Source organism: Chiloscyllium plagiosum, unplaced genomic scaffold (assembly GCF_037043375.1).
Source record: "Chiloscyllium plagiosum isolate Xiang-an unplaced genomic scaffold, Cpla_swu_hap1 HiC_scaffold_31, whole genome shotgun sequence".
NCBI lineage: Eukaryota > Metazoa > Chordata > Chondrichthyes > Orectolobiformes > Hemiscylliidae > Chiloscyllium > Chiloscyllium plagiosum.
This window is the reverse complement of record NW_028270169.1, coordinates 24,944,431-24,965,135: the sequence shown is the minus strand read 5'-3', so window position 1 is coordinate 24,965,135 and position 20,705 is coordinate 24,944,431. Positions and strand designations below refer to the sequence as shown.

General features: G+C 41.7%; 1 protein-coding gene across 2 annotated transcripts in view; it reads right to left on the bottom strand.

The window, feature by feature from the left end:
• Window positions 1-20,705, bottom strand: part of acaca (acetyl-CoA carboxylase alpha) — a 264,322-nt gene that overhangs the window by 218,107 nt on the left and 25,510 nt on the right. For both annotated transcript variants that reach the window (XM_043718470.2, XM_087977363.1), the window contains exons 6-13: window positions 17,677-17,758; window positions 16,276-16,374; window positions 13,798-13,904; window positions 6,397-6,507; window positions 4,790-4,999; window positions 1,988-2,158; window positions 1,675-1,836; window positions 673-836 (exon numbers count right to left, since the gene is read on the bottom strand). In XM_043718470.2, the coding sequence (XP_043574405.2) occupies window positions 673-836; window positions 1,675-1,836; window positions 1,988-2,158; window positions 4,790-4,999; window positions 6,397-6,507; window positions 13,798-13,904; window positions 16,276-16,374; window positions 17,677-17,758 (1,106 nt within the window). The remainder of the gene's footprint in view (window positions 1-672; window positions 837-1,674; window positions 1,837-1,987; window positions 2,159-4,789; window positions 5,000-6,396; window positions 6,508-13,797; window positions 13,905-16,275; window positions 16,375-17,676; window positions 17,759-20,705) is intronic.

Below are 20,705 nucleotides of genomic sequence, written 5' to 3'. Positions count from 1 at the left end.
AATCCAAACACTATTTCCCTCCTGTCTTTGTTGGTCTTTCTGATGTTTACGCCAAAAATAAAACATGAGACCCAAAACTAATCACGTGAAGTGGTGAATCATTGGAACACAGAACACTGTGAAAGCTCAATTGATTATGTTCAAGAGAAAGATCAATTGATTTTTCTATACTAACAACATCAAAGGATATGGGGATAGTGCAGTAAAATGGTGTTGAGTTGGATAGTCAACCAGTGCAAGGTCAATCAAACGAGTGGTCTTCTCCTACTCCTCTTTCCTATGTTCCCAAGTTAAGCAATGGAGCAATAGACTTTGAAAGCAAGAGCAGTTTTTGTTCCCATTGTGCTTGGTTCCTAAATTGTACATCTCCCAAATGGGAGGTCCTGGGAAGAGCGATTGTGTGCAGAGAAATGGAGGGGGGGCAAAAGAAATTCAGAAATAGTAAGTAGTTGAATGATGAGCGCCATTTACTCCTCATTGTCAATCAATCATGTTAAGAAACAGATAAGCCACCCACCTACTAAAGGAAAATTCAAATTGCCAAAGAGTGGAAATTATGAAGAAAAAGGCAAACTTCTTAAAAGATTGGACAAGACTTGAGCAATGGCAACTCTTTCTCAATATAGAAAATGTATAAGGTTTCAATGAAAGAATGGGCAGGCAAGTACTAACGAGATGGCTTCTTCTCTGTTTTCGCCCCACGAGAAGCAATGTCCAAATTGAGAGTCTGCAAACTCATGGAGGCCTCCTGCTGCCGCCACACTGAAGTAACCCCAGACGTTCTTACTGCTGCGGAAATTCAACTCCTGCACAGTGCCGGAACTTGGCTTGAAACCCTGTCAGACAGAATAAAAGAACATCTGAAACTGTGAGTATCAAAACTCTCAATTACCACATCTGACCCAAGTAGTTGTTACCACAGATTTGTTACTTCTCACTCAAGTTGATTTAGTAGATTTTGAAGTCATTTGTATTCTTTGAACATGTGTAGGCCTGATTTTAATAACAGGCACTCTTGGTTTGAGGTTGTTAAAGGAATACTAGAATTCACCAAAATATTATATAGTGACTCAAAACAGTGTGTTCAATGATCTGCACAGTAACAAATAGAAGATGGACATTTGTACACTACTGCTTATCTTAGCCTGGTTTTAAAAAAGGGAAACGTTACAGAACAGAGGGAACATACTTCCATTTTGAGCCTGGTTACAGCACTGAAGTGGAAAATGCAAGCTAAAGACACAATGTAATATTGACCAGCTGTCATAATGGTCTACAACCCAAATGACTGAGTGCCTGGTGTGATAGCAATTACAGTGCTAGTCTGTTTATATAAGCACACACCAGCCAAATTAAATTACTTCAAGCCAACCAGGAGTTTCAAATCTCAGCCAGATCTGTGTTACAGCACCTCTCCAGAGGAATGGAAGAAAGGGCAGAACTGTAACAGGCTGCAAATTTTATCCTGGCACATTTTAATACATAGTCTACATTTGTCAGGTGAACAATAAATGATGTGCAATATTGAAAAATTCTGTCAACGTATATAGTTCTAACATTTTTTTGTGCAACGTAGACACTTTGTGGGAAGCCATGAAAAAAGCTATAGTTAAATAACAGAATTGATAATTTTGTTCATAATAAAAAATTCAAAGATTAAATATTTAATTTGACCTCATCTGGATTCTCACTGGTGATACGAGCGGCTATCACATGACCACGTGGACAAGGGGTGTTTGCTGAATTCTCAAAATCAATCGGTGAATCCCCCCATGGGGCAACTCCATACAGCATCCGAATATCCTTGATTCTGTGCAAAGGAATTCCCATTGCAATCTGAGGAAAAGTGCAAGAGCAGGAAAATATGTATCAGTCAAGCAAATTTAACAGTTTGTTTGAGAAACTCAAGGATAGAGATAAAAATAATGTATAATAACAATAGTGTGTAAGAGAATTCCTAAAGCAATCTAACTAATGCACAACTCACCTGCAACTGTGCAGAAGGCAAGTTTACATCTGCCACCATTTCAGTACAGGGATGTTCCACTTGAAGTCTAGGGTTTAGTTCCAGAAAGTAAAAACTTCCATCTTGACTGTACAGATATTCCACTGTGCCTGCACTTGCATAGCCCACCATTTTTGCTAGCTTCACTGCACACTGGAAAATAAATTTCAGCAATTAGTCGGTGAACAGTAAGGAGAAAAGTGATTTCCCAGTAAGTGAGAATGCACACCGGGAGTTGGTTTAAACTAACTTCATATTACATGAAAAATCTGTGATGAGATTTATTCCCCTAATAGCCCAAGGTCTATAGTGCATGATAATACATGAAAGAAGGGAGTGGGCATGGTGGCTCAGTGGTTAGCACTGCTGTCTCACAGCACCAGGGACTCTGGTTCAATTCCAGCCTCGGACCGCTGTCTGCGTGGAGTTTGCATATTCTCCCTGTGTCTGCTGGCTTTCCAAAGATGTGCATGTTAGGTGAATTGGCCATGCTAAATTGTCCATAGTGTGCAGGGATGTGTAGGTTGGGTGCATTAGTCAGGGATAAGTATTGGGTAGGGGAATGGGTCTGAGTGATTACTCTTCGGAGGGTTGGTGCGGACATGTTGGGCTGAAGGGCCTGTTTCCACACCGTAGTAATTCTAATGAACTAAACTTGAGTTTATACAAATATATTGATTATAATAGAGAGGGAACAACAAAACAGGAGTCTCACAGGTTCGAGCCCAGATAACATACTAGTTAAAATGGACAATGTTTATTTGTAATACACAAGCATCAGCTTGTAAAGCATCAGTGATGTCAAGGATGCAATGCTTAAACTTCCTTTTTACGAACCCCATGATTATTTTTTCAGGAGAAACCAAAACAGCAAAACTAGCACCAAATCTGAACAATCTGGATTCGATTATTAGATTACATTGTCTCTTCACCTTATACCCTTCAACTTAATATTGTAAGGTTGTCATCTGAAACATGCTTACTAATTAGTCAAATATGGCATGAATAAATTAAACTTTTTCCTTCATTTTGATACCATACGCACATATACCATGTGAATTTAAGGGAAGTACTTCCTGATTTTCAATGAAGTGATGTGAAGGCAAGCATAATATTGATAAAGTACTGACAGAAGCAGATGGTTACCTAATCCTAATTTTATTTCCCACAAGCCAGTATTGGCAGCAATACTGGGTGCAAGTCCCATTCCAGAGATTTCAACATAAAGTCCAGACTGACACTGAAACACAGCACTGAGGAATTACTGCATTGTTCGACAGTCCACGTTTCAGATGGGATCTTAAACCAAGACCCTATCTACCCTCTCAGGTGGATCATTAAAGTTTCCATTGCATTGTTTAGAAGAAAATTCTTACTTCACAGCAGTGATTTCAATCAAATATACTTGATTAATTGTAAATCAAGGGACATACAAAAATCATGGAAGTAGCTACACAAATGCAAACCTTTCTTTGATTTACTCTGCAACATTTCTCCCCATCTCTCAGTATTAGAAATAACAGAATTCACTGCATGGAAAAACCCTACACCGAAAGCATTTCGAAGGGAAGTCACAGCTGCAGTGATCATTTTAAATAATTCAATGAACTTAACAAATTACAGATCACCAATTTAAACACCTTTTTTAAAAAAATCAGTTGATATTAAGGGGGCTCTTCAAGTACTTCTATTTAGAACAGTAAACACTTTTTGGAGTACGTATTTGCAAGGCATTAAACATAGAAAACAGGAGAAGTGGGCCAACTAACCCTTTAAACCTGCTCCATCATTCATTATGATCACATCTGATCATCCAAATCAATAGCCTCTTGCTGCTTTTCCCTCATATCCTTTACCCCATCAGCCCCAAGCACTATATCCAATGACTTCTTGAAATCATACAATGTTTTCCATGGTTGCAAATTCCACAGGCTCACTCTCTGGGTGAACAGACTTCTCTCGTTATCTTCAATTGTGACCCCTGAAATATCCTATCTAGTCATGTTAGAATTGTATAGATTTTTATGTGATCCCCCTCATTCTTCTGAACTCCAGTGAATACAATTCTAACTGATTAAACTTGCCTCGAACACATCCTGCCGTCTCAAGAATCAATGTCCACATGGATATACACCTCAAAACAGCAAGTTTAGAAGTGGGTACAACATTAATCTTATATTCAGCTATAATGGCACAATACAACACTTTGAACACCATAGAGAGCAGACCAGCAGCTTTTCTCAACATTACACCCACCAGAGGCATCCAGTGTAGAGATTGTTGTAGTTTGCAGGATTAGCAGAAGAGCACCCCGGCTGGATGAAACTGCTGGGCACAAATAGATACTTGATGTTTGCCTGTTTCATGGGCCTGCAAACTCAACTATCCACCTGTATGGGTTCTCCTTATCCTAGGCATTGCTACAATTAGACCCAAGCAGGGAGCCAAGTAAGCAAGCCAAAGGTTTCTGTTCTCATTTCACATCACTTGCCTGATCGACTCCACCAGCAGATCGAATACATCAATGTTGAGGCCTGTCTGCCTCAACTCCCTCAGTGAACCAGCCTCTATTATCACTATGCTGGGACCGCATCTCAGGATGCTGCCACCTTAGCCTATCATCTACAAGTGCAAAGCTCTTTGAAAACATTAACATCCTAGGAAATCCAGGGACCACAGATTTATAACTACTTCAGTTAATACAACTCTGTTGCTTATCCCTTTTGAAAAATAATTCATTCAAATAGGTTTCTCAGTGGTACAAGCAAGATCTCCTGTACTCACCTTCTCCATGTTGTCAAACACTGAGGAGGTAGCAATTGTCGCAGGAGCTTCCTCAATAATCTTTTGGTGTCGACGTTGAACTGAGCAATCACGGCCAAATAGGGAAATTGCATTGCCATAGTGATCAGCAAGAATTTGGACTTCAAGATGGCGTGCATGTTTGGCAAGCCTCATTACAAAAATTGGAGAACCAGGGACCTCTGTTTGTACCTGAAAGAGAGAGGAAAATGCCAATTTCTTCTCCTGAAAACATTACACCAAATGGACAGGAACTGGAATCACTGGATGAATCTGTTTTTCTAATTAAATGGAAAATTGGGGTGGTCCTTTTCATTTCAAGCTAAACCTTCAGGCGAACTGTACAAGAAGTGCATCCAAAGGAATGAATGCAATGATAGATTTGCATCTACAATCATGCAAAATACCAAGAATGAATCATGTCTGAAGTCCCAACTACAATCTTGGAGAAAAGAAAAATAACTGTCTTGGATAGGTGGTGGAAGAGTGGAAAAAGAATGGGTGTTTTACCAAAATAAAATTATTGAAGGGAGGTGACATGCAGGAGTGTGGAGGATTGTCACTGGTTCAGTTGTGCACTGGCACATTTTTGATACTTGTGCACAGCTATGGAAATGTGGGAAAGATTCAGACCTGAGTAAGCCTCAGGTTCCTTTAGGTAACTGGATTAGATTTGGTATTATAAGACTGGTTTATAAATTGTTCTTCTATTCTTGGCCAAATTGGTGTATTGCACAGGATATCGTTCAACAGAACAATAAATACTGTAGGGAGGAAAGGGTAATTAATCAGTTTCTATGGGAGGATTAACATGATGAGCCTACCTCAGCTATAAACATTTTTGTGCAGCAGAACAATAATACACGGGTTTACTCTCAAGGAAGTAACTTTTCATTAATGTGCAACTTCAAATTATTTTAGTGAAAATAAATGAAAAAATCGACTGCACAAAATAAACAGTTTGATGTACACACAAAGAATTATGCTGATTCCATGTTCAAACAGACCAGACCACATTTATTGTTCAGGAACAAAACCAACATGCATCAAAAGCAATCTCAAGATACTTTCCAAATTTTCATTGAAATTAGTTCATCCTGCTGGCCAACCCACAAAGACAAACCACCTGAAGACAAACAGGCTCAACTGCTTCTCGCCATGTGTTAATTAATGTACATTATTCCCAATGCATTGTTTTTGGGGCAGTTAAAAAATGGCATTTACGATCAGGTTACAACTGTGCACAAAAGACCACTATTTGAACGAATTGATAACTATACGAGAACAAGACAAATCTCAAAACATCCAAGAGAATCAAACTTCTATAACTAGCTAAACAGAAGAATTTACACTATTATAGATCACCTTTCTCTATTACATAGAAAAGAATCCAGTGTAAACTTTAAGGAGACTCATCCGTTGCCATTTTCTGGTATCTATGTTTTCACTAGCATCACAGAAATTATAGCATTATAAGCTTGCACTACATCAGCATTATCCAAAACTACAGTTAACAGAAGCCAGGACACATGAAGTTCATGGCATTATTCAACAGGCAGCAGAATTAATCTTTTCTGTGTATCACCCACCTGCCTGAAAAGGTTCGGAAAATCCTCAGCTGCATTCACTTTTCTTATCCCTTTGCCACCTCCTCCTTCAGAAGCCTTGATCATCACTGGGTAGCCAATATCCTCTGCAGCCTGGCAATGCAATAAAACAGAAAAGGTCTGAAGATAAAATTCTACAAAACACACCCATATAGAACTATCAAACGTTTTGCAGAACTCAAGGCTTAGTGAAATAATTGTTAGTTTAACTAGGAAGAGGTGTGGTAAGACCATAAGATATAGGAACAGAATTAGGCCATTCACCTATCAAGTCTGCTCTTTGAATTATGGCTGATTTGTTTCTCAATACCATATTCCTGCCTTCTCCGCGTAACCCTTGCCCACTTACCAATCAAGAACCTATCTATCATCTCCATCTTAAATGCACTCTATGACTTGGCCTCTACAGCCCTCTGTGGCAAAAAGTTCCACAGATTCACCATCTCTCTGGCTGAACCTCCTCCTTTCAGTACTAAAATGTCATCCCTTCACTTTGCAGCTGTGCTCTCAGGTCCTAGTCTCTCCCACGAGCAAAAACATTTTACAGAATCAGACCCTTGGGCCCAACTAGTCCACGCTGATCAAGTTCCAAAACTAAACTAGTCCCACTTGCCTGCATTTTGCCAATATCCCTCCAAACCTTTCCTACTCATGTACTTATCCAAATGGCTTTTAAACTTTTTAACTTGTACTTGCATCCACCACTTCCTCTGGCAGTTCATTCCAGACATGAACCACCCTCTGTTAAAAAAGCTGCCCCTCACACCCCTTTTAAAAACAAACAAACAAAGTCTCCTCTCACCTTAAAAATATGCCGCCTAGTTTTAAAATCCTCCACCCTAGGGAAAAGACCGTTGCTATTCACCTTATCTATGCTCGTCCTTGAAACTCCTATGTCCCAGTGAAAAGTCCCAGCTTATTTTTATTAACTCCAACATTCCATTTCCAGCAAAATCCAAGTAAATCTTTTCTGAACCCTCTCCAATTTAATGATATCCTTCCAATGGCAAGGTGACCAGAAATGTACACAGTACTCCAGAAGAGGCCTCAATGTCCTCTATAACCTCAACCCGATGTCCCAACTGGTTGTCAGTTTGTTTGCTGAGCTGGTAGATTTGTTCTTAGATATTTTGTCACCATGCTAGGTAACATCATTAGACAGCCTCCGTTGAAATACTGGTATTCTGTCCCGCTTGCTATTTATGTGTCTTGGTGTGTTGTGGTGGGTGATATCACTTCTGGTTCTTTTTCTGAGAGATTGTTAAAAGGGGTCCAAATCGATATGTTTGTTAATGGAGTTCTGGTTTAAATGCCAGGCCTCTACAAATTCCTGTGCGTGTCTTTGTTTAATCTGTCCCAGAACTGATACATTGTCCCAGTCAAACTGTTGTCCCTCTTCGTCTGTGTGTATGGATTCTAGTGATAGTTGGTCAAGTCTTGTGGTGGCTATTTGGTGCCCATGATGTCCCAACTCCTAAACACAAAGTTAGGAGCAATGAAGGCAAGTGTGCTAAACAACTTCTCAACCACCCTGCCTACGTGTGACACAAATTTTAAAGAATTATGTACCTGATCCCCTAGGTCTCTCTGTTCTACAACACAACCCAGGGCTCTACCATTAATTGTACCATGCCTGTCCTTGTTTGTTTCATCAAAATGCAATACCTCACATTTATCCAAATTAAACTCGATGTCCACTCTATCCAGGCCTCTTGGTATTCTGTTAGCTTCGATCAGATCCACTCCCACCATCCTTCTGAACTCAGAGTTACACAGCCAGAGTCCTCAATCACTCCTCATTTAACAAGCCTGTCATACCCCTGGGATTATTCTTGTAAACCTTCTCTGGAGCCCTCCAACACCAGCATATTCTTTGTTGGATACTGGGGTCAAAATGGCTCACAATATTACAAATGCATTCTGCCCACATCCTTATACAGCCACAGCAGTACATGTCTACTCTTATATTCTAGCCCTCTTGAAATGAATGCTAACATTGCATTTACTTTCCTAATTGCCAATTGAACTTACATGTTAACTTAAGAGAATCCTGAACTAGGATTCCCAAGTCCTTTTGTGCTTTAGATTTCCAAAGCCTTTCCCCAGTTAGAAAGCAGTCTACACTATTAAATACACAATTCTTCCTAACAAAATGTATAAACTGTACACTTTCCCACATTGTATTCCACCTGTCACTTATTTGTCCACTCTCTGAGCCTGTCCAAGTCCTTATGCAGCCTCCCCACTTCCTCAACACTACCTGTCCCTCCACGTAGCTTTGTGTCGTCTGCAAATTTTGCAACAATTCCTAAAGGATCTTCATCCTGATCATTAATGTATAGCATGTATAGCTGTGTTCCCAACACAGACCCCTGCAGTCACAGGCCACCTTTCTGAAAAAGACCCCTTTATCCCCACTCTCTGCTTTCTGTCAGACAGCCAATCCTTTAACCATGCCAGTTTCTTGCCCCGAACACCATAAGCTTTTATCTTATTTAACAGCCTCCTGCAGAAATCCAAATAGATCACGTCTGCTGGCTCTCCCTTGTCTAACCTGCTTGTTATCTCCTTGTAGACTTGACTCACCTTGATGAATTAGTGCCGACTCAGCCTGACTTTTACCATGCACTTCCGAGTACTCCACAAACACATCCTTAATAATGGACTCTCAAAATCTTACCAACAACTGAGGTCAGGCTAATCAGCATCTAGTTTCTTGTCTTTCTCCTCCCTCCCTTCCTAAACAGGAGTGGTACGTTAACAATTTTACAGACTTTTGGAACCCTCCCTGACTCCAGTGACTGCAGAAAGATCACCACCAATGCCTCTACAACCTCCTCAGCTATATCCTTCAGAACTCTTGGGTGTAGTCCATCTGGGTCTGGATGATTTATGCAGCTTCCCCAGGACCTTTTCCTTAGTGATAGCCACTGACCTCTCTCCCGCCACCGACTGTTGAAGTTCTAGTTTGCTGCTAGTGTCTTCCACTGTAAAAGCTATTGCAATATACTGTCGCCATTTCTTCCCCAATTCTACTTCTCCACCCCTCATTTTACAGTTCTCCAATGTCCACTTTTTCCTCTATCTTACTTTTACAAATTTAAAAATCTTTTGCAATCTTCTTTTATATTACTAACTAGCTTACTCTCTTATTTCACCTTCTCCTTGCTTTTTTAGTTACCCTCTGCTGGTTTTCAAAGGCTTCACAATCCCCTGAATTCCCACTAATCTTCACAACAATGTCTCTACAACCTCCTCAGATATATCCTTCAGAATTCTTGGGCGTAGTCCATCTGGTCTAGATGATTTATCTAGCTTCTCCAGGACCTTTTTCCTTCATGATAACCATTAAATTCTCCTCCACCCCTTGATTAAGGTCTTTTGCTTTTATGCTGTCCCTGACATCCCTCGCCAGCCATGGCTGCCTTGTCCTCCCCATTGCACATTTCTTCTTCCTTGGAATGAATTTCTGTTGTCCCTTGAAACTCCAGCCATTACTGCTCCACAGTTTCCCTGTTAGGCTCCCCTTACAATCAATTCTGGCCAGCTCCTCCCTCTCTGTAGTTACCTTTGTTCAGTTGTAATACCGTTACCCTCTAATTCAATCTTCCCCTTTTCAAACTACAGGGTGACTTTATCATATTATGGTCACTGCCCCTTCAGGTTCCTTCATTTTAAGCTCCTTAATTAAGTCTACCTCATCACATGTTACTAAATCCAGAATTACCTGTTTCTTAGTGGGATCTACCATAACCTGCTACAAAAAAGATCTCAGACAAATTCCATAAATTCTTTTTCTTGAAATCTGCTACCAACCCGATTTTCCCAGTCCACCTGCATATTGTAATGATTTTCTTATGTGCATCTGTCTCCTGACTTATTTTCTGTCCCACATTCCTTTGCAGTTCCTCAACACTACCTACACAGATTATATGCCTTCCAATTCTATCACTTTTTGATATTGATTTGATTTCATTTCTTACTAAAAGGCAACCGCCCCTCTGCCTTTCCTTTCAACAGGATATGTATCCTTCGATATTTAGTTCCCAGGTAAAAACAATGACTGCAGATGCTGGAAACCAGATTCTAGATTAGAGTGGTGCTGGAAAAGCACAGCAGTTCAGGCAACATCCGAGGAGGAGGAAAATCGACGTTTCGGGCAAAAGCCCTTCATCAGGAATAGAGGCAAAGTGCCTGCAGGGTGGAGAGATAAATGAGAGGAGGGTGGGGGTGGGGAGAAAATAGCACAGAGTACAATAGGTGAATGGGGGTGGGGATGGAGGTGATAGGTCAGGGAGGAGGGTGGAATGGATAGATGGAAAGGAAGATAAGCAGGTAGGACAAGTCATGGGGACAGTGCTGAGCTGGAAGTTTGGAACTGGGGTGAGGTAGGGGAAGGGGAAATGAGGAAACTGGTGAAATCCACATTGGTGCCCTGGGGTTGAAATGTTCCGAGGCGGAATATGAGGCATTCTTTTTCCAGCCGTTGGGTGGTGAGGGAGCAGCGGTGAAGGAAGCCCAGGATCTCCATGACCTCGGCTGAGTGGGAGGGGGAGTTGAAATGTTGGGCCACAGGGCGGTGTGGTTGATTAGTGCGGGTATCCCAGAGATGTTCCCTAAAGAGCTCTGCAAGGAGGCATCCAGTCTCCCCCAATGTAGATGAGACTGCATCGGGAGCAACGGATACAATAAATGACATGTGCAGGTGAAACTTTGATGGATGTGGAAGGCTCCTTTGGGGCCTTGAATGGAGGTGAGGGAGGAGGTGTGAGCGCAGGTTTTGCAATTCCTGCGGTGGCAGGGGAAGGTGCCAGGACGAGAGGGTGGGTTGCTGGGGGGCGTGGTCCTGACCAGATAGTCATGGAGGGAATGGTCTTTGTGGAAGGCGGAAAGGGTGGGGAGGGAAATATATCCCTGGCGGTGGGGTCCGTTTGGAGGTGGCAGAAACGTCGTCGGATGATTTGGTTTATGCGAAGGTTGGTAGGGTGGAAGGTGAGCGCCGGGGGGGGGGGGGGGGGGGGGGGCTCTGTCCTTGTTACGGTTGGAGGGGTGGGGTCGGAGGGCAGAGGTGCAGGATGTGAACGCGATGTATTGGAGGGCATCTTAAAACACGTGGGAAGGGAAATTGCGGTCTCTAAAGAAGGAGGCCATCTGGTGTGTTCTGTGGTGGAACTGGCCCTCCTGGGAGCAGATATGGCAGAGGCAGAGGAATTGGGAATACGGGATGGCATTTTTGCAGGAGGTGGGGTGGGAAGAGGTGCAACCCAGGTAGCTGTGGGTTTTCTGCTGCTCTAATGACATGAAAGCAGGGGTAGAAACCAGTGAACAATTTAGTTATGAAACCAACTTTACAACCAACCTTCTGACAGTATCAAGGACTGAGTTTATTGTTGCCACTAATTCTCACCAGTGGTCTCAGGTGGGAAATAAAAGATTTTACAGAAATTATGCTGTTTGAGTGACTGTTTTGTTCACAAAATGCTGTGCTGTTTACCTTGTAACAGCAATTGCATTTCAACAATGTTTCACTAGTCGGTGAGTTTGTAATAAATGTCGGTGTCAAGTCGGTCGTCATTAATGGAGATGGAGCAGTCCAGGAAGGGGAGGGTGGTGTCAGAGATGGTCCAGGTAAATTTAAGGTCAGGATGGAATGTGTTAGTGAAGTTGATGAATTGCTCAACCTCCTCGCGGGAGCACGAGGTGGCACCAATGCAGTCATCAAAGTAGGAAGAGGTGGGGAGTGGTGCCTGTGTAACTACGGAAGATGGACTGTTCTACGTAGCCAACAAAGAGAGACAGGCATAGCTGGGGCCCATACGGGTGCCCATGGCTACCCCTTTGGTCTGGAGGAAGTGAGAGGATTCGAAGGAGAAATTGTTAAGGGTGAGGACCAGTTCAGCTAAACGAACGAAAGTGTCGGTGGAAGGGTACTGTTGGGGACGTCGGGAGAGGAAGAAACAGAGGGCTTGGAGGCCCTGGTCATGGCGGATGGAGGTGTAAAAGGATTGGATATCCATGGTGAAGATGAGGCATTGGGGGCCAGGAAACAGAAGTCTTGGAGGAGGCGGAGTGCCCAGCCCTGATCCCCTTACAGCCATATCTCTGATACTCACCAATTTCAAATTGTACAAGCTCATTTACCTTGTTTTCTAAACCACGTGAATTTAAGTGTAACATACTTAGTCCAGTGTTGACTGCCCTCTTCTCATAGTTGGCCCCTTATCTGCTGTGCTTGAAGTTAGATATTCTGACCCTTTCCATACTCTCTGTTACACTACTTGTTCTAGAAACTTTAACAGCCTCTGCTGAACCCTCCCCACCTTTATGTTTGCCATACTTTTCCATTCAACTGAACCCATCATTTAGTTTAAAGCCCTATTCACAGTACGGGTTATGCGATTCACCAAGACTCTGGTCCCAGCATGGACTCTGGTGGAGCCCATCCCTTCTGAACAATTCCCTCTAATCCCCAGTACTGGTCCCAATGTCCCATGAATTCAAACCCATTTCTCCCACACCAATCTGAGCCACACATTTACCTATTTCGTCATGATGAACCTGTGCCAATTTGCTCATGGCTCAGTTAGTAACTACTTTTTTTAATTATGCTTTGTAATTTAGTCCAGAGATGCTCATATTCTCCTACCATAATCTCTTTTCTCTTTCTATCCACATCATTGGTACCTTCGTGGAACAAGGCAATCGGATCTTTCCCCTCTCACTCCAGATTCCTCTGCAGCCCAGATATCCTAAACCCAGGCACCAGGCAGGGCAACACAGACTTTGGGATCCTCAATTCTGGCGACAGAGTTCTGTGTCTATTCCAGTGACTAAACTGTCCCCAAATACAACTACATTTAGCTTTTCTCCCCAAGTACCACAGTGCTATGGTCAGTATGCTCATTCTCTCTATAGCTCCCACTCTCATCCACACAGGGAATACGCATTTCAAATCTCACTGCTGGAGCTGTGAAATTTCTGCTGCTCTAATGACATGAAAGCAGGGGTAGATACCAGTGAACAATTTAGTTATGAAACCAACTTTACAACCAACCTTCTGACAGTATCAAGGACTGAGTTTATTGTTGCCACTAATTCTCACCAGTGGTCTCAGGTGGGAAATAAAAGATTTTACAGAAATTATGCTGTTTGAGTGACTGTTTTGTTCACAAAATGCTGTGCTGTTTACCTTGTAACAGCAATTGCATTTCAACAATGTTTCACTAGTTGGAAATTGCTGTGGCACACTCCATAAGCATGATATAGAATTACCTGACATTCTTGGCTGCTTCTGTGTGAACCATTGCACCAGCCTCGTTATTTTTTGGAACATTACCACAGACCTACACAGTGGATGAACAGTTAAGGGACTGCTCCTCTTACCTTCATACCACTCTCCACATCTGCAATACAACCTTTTTCATACAGCTCAGAAGGAACGCTCACGATTAGTTTCAGTGGTTCCGTTTCAGTCCACTCAATAGTCAGCCCTAAGACAAGAAGTTTAAAGCAAATTATGCTTTCATAAAGCAAAGAAATAATCTGGATCTGGTAATGGGTTGACAGGATGGTGAAGAGTGTGGGGAATACAACAGAAATAAATAATCTTCTAATTCAAGCTCACATTAACAACTTTCATTTTGCATGACATATTTTTTCCTAATATGACAGTACAGTGAAGTCACATGTTGGGCTAATAGGTGAAAGCAAAAGTATGACGGACTACGCCAAGAGGGAATGCCTAACCGGCAATATGCACACCCCTTCTGGTAGTTAGCCATTAGGAACAGCCTGATCACTTCAACTCATCAAAAATGTCTAGCCTATTGACCGAGGGAACCCAGGTGTGAAGAAGAAAATAAGGATGCTGCAGTTGGAGAAAGGAGGCAACCGATCAATTCAAAACTTAAGTGGATTCAATGATAGACCAACAGATTTTACATACATTCTGACTTCAGAGTAAAGAAGTCGTTTCTAAGAGGTTTGTCCTGAATAGTACATTTTTAAAATTTCCTTTTCCCAATGACTCACTCATTTATCAAAACATTTTTTTCTAAAAGCCAGTTCTTTATTCAGACCAGTCTATCAACTAAAAAATATGTAGACTTAGAAATATATTCAGTGAGCTATCACAGCAATATTTCCCACTTAACAACTAATTTTATTCAATAACCACATATGAATTAGAGTCTACTCATTTCTTATCAAATGAGAAAGTGTTTATAGATATTATACACTGACAGATGAGATGGTGGGACAACAGATATATTTGTTCATTTCCACTCCACCAATTGCTGTGCTTTTGTTTACTTTTTTAAAGATTTCCGATGCTAGCACTGTACAAATAAAAAAAATGATGCAGCATTGTTTCAAAGGATCTATTTGTTAATGTTCTATATCAGAGTAACTTAATATCAAGAAACGAATGTTGCTTCAACCTTGACTCCCAGCAGCCTTGCATGACTACAACAACAGAAGTTAATTAAAGCAACACTAGTGCACTTTGTTACACCTCACTAGGGTAGCATCCGGAAAATCAAGTCCCTCTATTGCCAGAGTCATCAAAGAGTTAAAGATTTTACAAAAGTACGCAAAATTGTCTAATTTATCTGCCTTTGAAACTCAGGATGGTAGAAAGCAAGGGCCAGATTTTTGTACTTAACAAGGATTACTATTTATTACAAATAAATAGACCCTAACTACAAGTAAACAATTATGAACCATTGACATATAGCTCTACTAGTTAAAACTCTAACCCTCATGCAAACAGACACAAAACAAAAAGGGTATTTAAGAGAGTAGAGAAAGACTGGGAAGTTAGTTCAAATGTTCCAGTTCACAGGGTTCACTGAGATGATCTTTTTGGCTTGCCAGGACCAGCTGCACCGTGATCTTCCTTCTCAAGATACTTTTACTTGCAGGAGGCACAGGTTCACAAAGTTTCTGATTAACTGGTTAAAAGCCACAACTTACAGCAACTTGCGAGGGAAAATAAACTCACTCTCGAGGCATGAAATGTTTTTTTTCTTGCAGAGAGGACAGCGCTTTCCTTTCTAAAGGTCCGATGACTTCTGACTAGACACTTGCAGACATATGATATTCAATTACCTGGGAACTTATCATATTGCTGTTGGCAGGCAGAAGGCCTGCCACATTGACAACTGGTCACCGTGCCACAAACCAATCAGCTACCTGTTGCCAATTGAACTTCTCTTCACACTCAGCCTTGGCTCCAGCTCACCTGTAGTAAAACACCCCTGCTACTTGAACAAACAGCAGTGGAAACAATTCTTATAGTGTGCCAGTAACCTGCTTTTAAAAACTGCAGTAATACTTTGCATAAGCCTTGACTTTTAACACAATTCCTTTCCCATTTCAGTCCACAAACAAAAACATAGAACAATAAGTTATAGCCTTTACAATTTAAAAAAGGCATTTGCACTTTATGTTTTACTTCAAGTCAATACAATTTTCACTCCCTTTTCTCATAAAGGGATTCATATTACTAGGGGAGAAATGCCTCAGTGCCCACACCCATCAGGTACCTCAACAAAGTTAGGGCAAATAACATGATAGATCACTTCAGTACGGAGAACATTACTCCGTTGCAAAGAGGAGGGATCCCACACACACACTACTTCGCCTGGAAACACTGAGGTTAATCTAGACATCTAACTGCTACTCATCAACCAAAAGATATTTCCTAAATTGAGTCTGCTGCCTCTGGTCATAAAACAGTTTGACAATCAAAAACCTGTTGTAAATGGACTTACCACACATCCTGCTGTACCCAAGCTTCCAGTAATAAGAAAGTCTCCCCATCTAATTGTCCAAGTTAAAACCATGAGATCATAGACTTACCACTGCCACTCCAAGGGAGTGTGGGGATTCCTGCAGTCTGCGCAACTATAGAAGAGGCAATTTTATCACCCAGTGCCCACATAGCTAGACTTGGAGGACCTAAAGAGAATAAAAAGTACTTTGAATAAAAAAATCTCAGTTCAACATGTACAGCACCAGAAGAAGATGTAACGATATCTCTAAACAGCAATGGTACTCAAATGAAAGCCTCACAGTGGCGAACGATGTTAGAGCCTAATGATATAGCAAGTCCTCAAAAATCAAACCAAAACAACATGCTTCCAAAGCAAACCATTTTAGATTCTGTACGAAGTACAATAGGGGCCAAGGATAATACAGAGAATACCATACTGTATTAAAGCAAGGAGCATTTTATACCCAACATGGTTATCTAGTTTTGGAGCAACTGGCAATGAAAATGGATCATACTAAGATGGTGACAGCTACAGAAAACACTACTTAGTTATAATTCATTAATTGTTATAAAGTACTAAGACAGGGGATTGGCTCAGTTAGCTTGACAGCTGGTTTGTACTGCAGAGTAAGTTCAACAGAATGGCTTCAATTCCCACGCCAGCTAAGGTTACCATGAGGTTCTTCTTCTAAACCTCTCCCTTGCCTGAGGCATGGTGACCCTTAGGTTAAACAACTACTGGTCTCCTCACTCTAGCGAGTAGCCCTATGGCCTGGTAAGACTATGGCAACTTTACCTTTTTACTAAGACATCAATGGCGTGCTGCTGTTGACAGAGTCACGAATGACACAACAACCCTGCCCCACAGACAAGGGGAATTAAAACATACCAGGAAATTTGGTCAACATGGGCAAATTAAAAACAAAGCCAAAAACAAATTGCAGCAGTTTTTCAATACGGCACTGGAGTGCCAAGCGTTACTTTTGTGCTCAAACTCTGGAATGGAACACAAACCCCAAACCTGGTAATTCATAGGGGAGACTGAAATCAACTGAACCACAGTTGACTGTTATAATGCTTTTGGCTCCAAATCAGAAATTTGCTGTCTCATGCCCCACTCCAGGACTTTAGCATGGAACATAGGTTGCTCCACTGTTGGGAGGTACCATTTTGCATATTAAATATTAATCCAAATGCATGTTTGAAAGGACAGTTAAAGACACTAAAAGAACAAAGTTTTGTTGACCTGCTAACCTTCAGCCCTTAATCAAACAAGTTAACCAGTCATTTTACAATAATGAGATCCTTCTGTGCAATTAGCAGTCACATTTACCTGCAAATAAAATTACTGTAAAGCACTTGCAACACCTTGATTACATAAAAGAAGCGGTACAAGTGGAAGTACCTTCTTTCTCTAAATTCCCCGTAACTGATGATTTAAGCAGAATCTGGCAAAGTTCCACTTGACCAGAACAAATATCTCTTACCCATGAAAGCAATGCCATGTTTATGGAGAAGTTCCGGTAGTTTGGGGTTTTCAGATGCATGGCCCCAGCCTGCCCATACTGCCTGGAAATGAAAAAGATATCACAAATCAGCATACATTCTTTACACATCATCACCGTGTAAACAAGATTTAGTCAAGGTAGCAATAAAGAAATAACAAACAGCTGCTGGAATAAACCACTGGCCTTAGAATGACAGACCCACACACAGATTTGAAAACAATAGACAATAGGTGCAGGAGTAGGCCATTCTGCCCTTCGGGCCTGCACCACCATTCAATATGATCATAGCTGATCATTCTTAATCAGTATCCTGTTCCTGCCTTATCTCCATAACCCTTGATTCCACTATCCTTGAGACCTCATTCCTCAAGAAGGGCTCATGCCCGAAACATCGATTCTCCTGCTCCTTGGATGCTGCCTGACCTGCTGCGCTTTTCCAGCAACACATTTTCAGCTCTATCCAACTCAGTCTTAAATGAATCCAGAGACTGGGCCTCCACTGCCCTCTGAGCATTCCCCACAGCCACCACTCTCTGGGTGAAGACGTTTTTCCTCATCTCTGTCCTAAATGGTCTACCCTGTATTTTTAAGCTGTGTCCTCTGGTTCGGCACTCACTCATCAGCGGAAACATGTTTCCTGCCTCCAGAGTGTCCAATCCTTTAATAATCTTATATGTCTCAGTCAGATCCCCTCTCAGTCTTCTAAACTCAAGGGTATATAAGCCCAGTCGCTCCAGTCTTTCAGCGTAAGGTAGTCCCGCCATTCCAGGAATTGACCTCGTGAATCTACGCTGCACTCCCTCAATAGCCAGAATGGCTTTCCTCAAATTTGGAGACCAGAACTGCACACAGTACTCCAGGTGTGGTCTCACCAGGGCCTGTACAGCTGCAGAAGCACCTCTTTGCTTCTATACTCAATCCCTCTTGTTATGAAGGCCAGCATGCTATTAGCCTTCTTCACGACCTGCTGTACCTGCATGCTTACCTTCATTGACTGGTGTACAAGAACACCCAGATCTCTTTGTACTGCCCCTTTACCTAAATTGATTCCATTGAGGTAGTAATCTGCCTTCCTGTTCTTGCCACCAAAGTGGATAACCATACATTTATCCACATTAAACTGCATCTGCCATGCATCTGACCACTCACCTAACCTGTCCAGGTCACCCTGTAATCTCCTAACATTTCACCCTGCCACCCAGCTTAGTATCATCAGCAAATTTGCTAATGTTACTACTAATACCATCTTCTATATCATTAATATATATTGTAAAAAGCTGTGGTCCCAGCACTGATCCCTGCAGTACCCCACTGGTCACTGCCTGCCATTCCGAAATGGAGCCGTTTATCACTACTCTGTTTCCTGTCAGCCAACCAACTTTCAATCCAAGTTAGTACTTTGTCCCCAATACCATGCGCCCTAATCTTGCTCACTAACCTCCTATGTGGGACTTATAAAAAGCTTTCTGAAAGTCCAGGTACACTACATCTACTGGATCTCCCTCATCCATCTTCAGAGTTACATCCTCAAAAAATTCCAGAAGATTAGTCAAGCATGATTTTCCCCTTCATAAATCCATGGTAACTCTGACCTATCCTGTTATTAAAATCCTGTAATTTCATCCTTTATAATAGACTGCAGCATCTTTCCCACCACTGAGGTCAGACTAACTGGTCTATAATTTCCTGCTTTCTCTCTCCCACCTTTCTTAAAAAGTGGTACAACATTAGCCACCCTCCAATCCGCAGGAACTGATCTTGAATCTATCGAACTCTGGAAAATAATCACCAACGCATCCACGATTTCTCGAACCACCTCCTTCAGTACCCTGGGATGTAGACCATCAGGCCCCGGAGACTTATCAACCTTCAGACCTAACAGTCTCTCCAACACCATTTCCTGCCTAATATTAATTCCCTTCAGTTCAGGTCCTTCAGCCACTGTTACCTCAGGGAGACTGCTTGTGTCTTCCCCAGTGAACACAGATCTGAAGTACCAATTCATTTCTTCTGCCATTTCTTTGTTCCCCGTAATATATTCCCCTGTTTCTGTCTTCAAGGGTCCAATTTTAGTCTTAACCATTTTTTTGCCTTTCACATACTTAAAAAAGCTTTTACTATCCTCCTTTATATTTTTTTCTCTGCGTATTTCCTTCTTAGTAATCCTCTGTTGTTCTTTAAAAGCTTCCCAGTCCTCCGTTTTCCCATTTATCTTTGCTATGTTATACTTTTTCTCTTTTAACTTTATATGTTTCTTAACTTTCCTCATCAGCCACGGCCACCCAGGCCTCCTCCTAGGATCTTTCTTCCTTTTTGAAATGAACTGATCCTGTATCTTCTGCATTATACACAGAAATATCTGCCATTGTTCCTCCACTGTCATCCCTGCTAAGGTATTGCACCATTGAACTTTGGCCAGCTCCTCCCTCATAGCTCCATAGTTCCCTTTATTCAACTGAAATATTGTCACTCCCGATTGTACCCTCTCCCTCTCAAATTGCAGATTGAAGCTTATTGTATTATGGTCACTACTTCCCAATGGCTCCTTCACTTCGAGGTCCCTGATCAATTCAGGTTCGTTGCACAATACCTGATCCAGAATTGCCTTCTCCCTGGTAGGCTTCAGCACCAGCTAATGGCCAGCCTTATTAACTACAAGTTTGCCATTCTTTAGCGGGATCACTTATGTGGCGGACCCATCATCTCAGAAGCAGCAATGCCATTTAGAAGAACTTGCACAGAGTGCTTACTTGGCCTTGCACACCTAATTCTCCAGTTTAAGGACAAAGTGAGGGGGTGAGAACGGATGGAGAGAATTAGAATTATAAATGCATTGAAAACTATTCTAAAAGAAACATCTCTCAGTTGATTATAATATTAAAGGCACAGCCTGAGGATTTAAGAGTTTGAACCATTTTAAAAAGGAAATATATTTGCACTATAGAAAATTACAAAGTCTTTGTTTAAAATTACAGTAAACAGGCCAGTCAGTAGCTGTTTTTCTAGCA